Below are 3,063 nucleotides of genomic sequence, written 5' to 3' on the forward strand. Positions count from 1 at the left end.
ACAGTCAGTTCACATTTAGCAAGAAGAGACAGGATAACCTAGTTATAGCCTAGGTATTCCTATAGCCTACCACATTTCCACTTACGGATTGATGTGTGTTGAACACCTCTCTGAGCAGAAACACAAGCTCCAGGAGAGATGGATGCACTGACTCTGTTCTGACTCCGTTTCCACTAAGCCTCCCCCTAAACTTATGATAGCCTTCATCACTGTGGCGTTGCGCAAGAACCACATGCACAATATATATATATATATATATATATATATATATATATATATATATATATATATATATATATATATATATATATTATATATGGACAGTGTGAGCACCCGGTTAAGACACCGGGATTGATTGACAGTTCCTGTGGGAGTTGTGGAAGCAATCTTTGCAAGAGCTTTTCTCTGAGCTCCGATGGGGTAGGGCCAGGGGCGGTACCCGGGTCAGGAGTGTGGTGCGGCGGATGCTGCTGTTCGAGTCTTGATGGCCGAATTTGTGGAGCAGCCTCCGGCAGCACGGCAGACAGTGCACCATGTCAGAGAGGAGGTGGCCGCTGAAGATCATGTAGATCCACGGGTTACAGCAGCTATTCAGACTGGCCAGCAGAGCCGAGAGGGTGACTGCGGTGTTCTCGGAGTCTGGAGAGAGAGAATCGGGGTAGAGCGGGTGTCGGCCAGTCAGGGAAGAAGAAAACATTCAAGCCTGTTCTGTTTATCTACTAGCAGTGGCACACTATTTATGCCAGGGCTGTCCAACCCTGTTCCTGGAGAGATACCCTCCTATAGGTTTTCACTCCAACCCCAGTTGTAACTAACCTGATTCAGCTTTTCAAGCAGCTAATTATTAGAATCAGGTGCGCTAGATGAGGGTTGGAGTGAAAACCTACAGGATGGTATCTCTCCAGGAACAGGGTTGGACAGCCCTGATTTATGCGTATTCTCGAAGGAATCTCGGCAAGCCACTGGGTCTGACGGGTCACTGACTCGCCAGCAAAATATTTTATTAACTTTTGGAGACCGATGGTCGTTTTCATAACTATCTGTCACACCTACACAACGGTTGCGTTATATGGAACGTGTCTAACACGTATGTATGCCCTTTAGGTGATTCTGCGGTTTTTCTATATTGCGCACTGTCCGATAATTCAAGCTACAGCAAAAGGAATAACATCAGCTACATTCACACCTCATCAAGGCAATGAATTATGAGCTAACTCACATGCACATTACTCCCAGTAAGATTTTGTTCCCGGTTATTCCATTGTGGTCACAATAATGTACCCCAGGTCTCCAGTTTGCACAGCCTATAGCCTAAGTATGTATAGCCTACTGTATGTATAGCCTATTTGTTTCAGTTTGGTCTATGTATCTGAGGAGGAGTTATACAGTTGTTGTCTCACTATGTCCGTGGTAAACTGAAGAACATTTTGGAGAGCAGTGAATCAGCTTTTAGGGAAACCCCTGGGGTAATGCATAAAATATGTGCTGAAGCTGTGCACTATTACCAACTTATTGAGTAAATAGGCCTAAGCAATAATGTAATGTTTTAAAACACTTAACGTGTCACACAATGAACGGAGACATGGCACCAGCGCGCGCTGCCAATGACTCACCTCACAGAGCCCAAATATAACACTTACCTACCCACGAGAAGCTCTCATCCCACACCGACCACATCTGCACGGTGAAAAACGGAGCCCAGCACACCACGTACGCCAGCACGATCACGAAAGTCATTTTTACTGTGCGCAGCTTGGCGCGCGAGATGGTGGTGACGCTACTGACTGAACTCGTCCCAATCAGCCCATTCTTGGTCGCAAGTGCCATCACGCTAGTGCCCTTCTGGGTCTTGTACTTTATGTTCCGCCAGATGGACCGGCAGATGAAGCCGTAGCAGAGCATGAGCACGGCCACGGGCACGAGGAAGATGCCCACGGTGATCCAGGTGATGTAGGCGCGCACGCCCCACGGCTGGATGAAGTGTCCCCAGCAGTCATACACGGCCGAGCCCGGGTGGACCTCGCTCAGGGAAAATATAAAATACTGGGGCATGCTCAGGGCAAGACTACACACCCAGGTGGCCCCGATCATCATATAGGCGCGCTGCGTGGGCTGGTGAAGGGTCTGCATCGGGTGACAGATGGCGATGTAGCGGTCCAGCGTCATCATCACCATCATGTAGGTGGACGCGAACATCCCTAGCACCTGCAGGTGCTTGACAATGCGACACAGGAAGTCGGGCCCGTAGAAGCGGAAGGTGATCTCCCAACAGAGCTGCGGTAGCACCTGGAAAAAGGCCACTACCAAGTCCGCGAGGCTCAGATGCTTCATGAACAGGTGCATGCGCGAGGGCTTCCGTCGGCTCATGTACATGGCCAGCAGCACGCTCAAGTTCCCCACCACAGCCACGACGAATGTCACGCTAAGCATTGTGATCTCGATCTTGGCGACCTCCTCGTTCCGGCCAAACGGGTCGCTGGAGTTCCCAAGAGCGCCAGTGTCGTTCCTTTTATCCTCCATCAACACCGGCTTGCTCGTGGGGTCGAAGCCTATCTTCAAAATGTCATCCATGAGGTTGAGTGAGTTCTGTGAATGGAAAAGTGCGCCTCCGGAGATGTTTCTGGCTGTCCTGAACACATCCGCGCGCACGATCACCCGCTGCCACCTGCCTGCATGAGAACGTTTGAGTTTTAAATTTAAGCAATTACTTAGAGTCTATCGTCTACGAAAACTCGCTCATTGCGCACAGACCGACATATGTGTTGGCTTGCCAAATATTTGAAGCACATGGTGTGAAACTGTATCTGTGCGCAGTCGTCACCAACCCTTTTTAAATCCTTTTATACCAATGAGACCACCCCCACATCTCCAACCTCCGCTAAACAGCCTTGGATACAAAAACAACAGCAGAGAGAAACTGCATATATGGAAAACATAATGATTTGCATGGGTGGAATTTCTCTGAAATACTCGTTACCACTCACAAGTAAATAGGGAACACACTGAGGTTTTCCCACGTATATGTCTCCAGATTCTGTACTGCAAACCCCAATAACCAATGGT

At 48.8% G+C, this 3,063-nt stretch overlaps 1 protein-coding gene across 1 annotated transcript; it reads right to left on the reverse strand.

Moving 5' to 3' along the window:
• Positions 1 to 337: 337 nt before the first annotated feature.
• On the reverse strand, positions 338 to 2,613 carry LOC139379162 (arg8-vasotocin receptor-like). Its single transcript, XM_071121997.1, has 2 exons — positions 1,641 to 2,613; positions 338 to 639 (listed from the first exon to the last, which is right to left on the reverse strand). Exons 1-2 carry the CDS (start codon positions 2,569 to 2,571, stop codon positions 338 to 340), a joined length of 1,233 nt encoding a protein of 410 aa, XP_070978098.1. The 5' UTR covers positions 2,572 to 2,613.
• Between the last annotated feature and the right edge of the window lie 450 nt (positions 2,614 to 3,063).

Source organism: Oncorhynchus clarkii, chromosome 21, assembly GCF_045791955.1.
Source record: "Oncorhynchus clarkii lewisi isolate Uvic-CL-2024 chromosome 21, UVic_Ocla_1.0, whole genome shotgun sequence".
In the NCBI taxonomy this organism is placed as follows: domain Eukaryota; kingdom Metazoa; phylum Chordata; class Actinopteri; order Salmoniformes; family Salmonidae; genus Oncorhynchus; species Oncorhynchus clarkii.

Bases quoted from the DNA above. Each gene is read 5' to 3' on its own strand.
- LOC139379162 (XM_071121997.1), bottom strand. From the start codon at position 2,571: ATGGATGACATTTTGAAGATAGGCTTCGACCCCACGAGCAAGCCGGTG. The intron at 640-1,640 runs GTAAGTGTTATA...CTCTCTCTCCAG, and splicing joins TGAGAGCTTCTCGTGGGTAG to ACTCCGAGAACACCGCAGTC.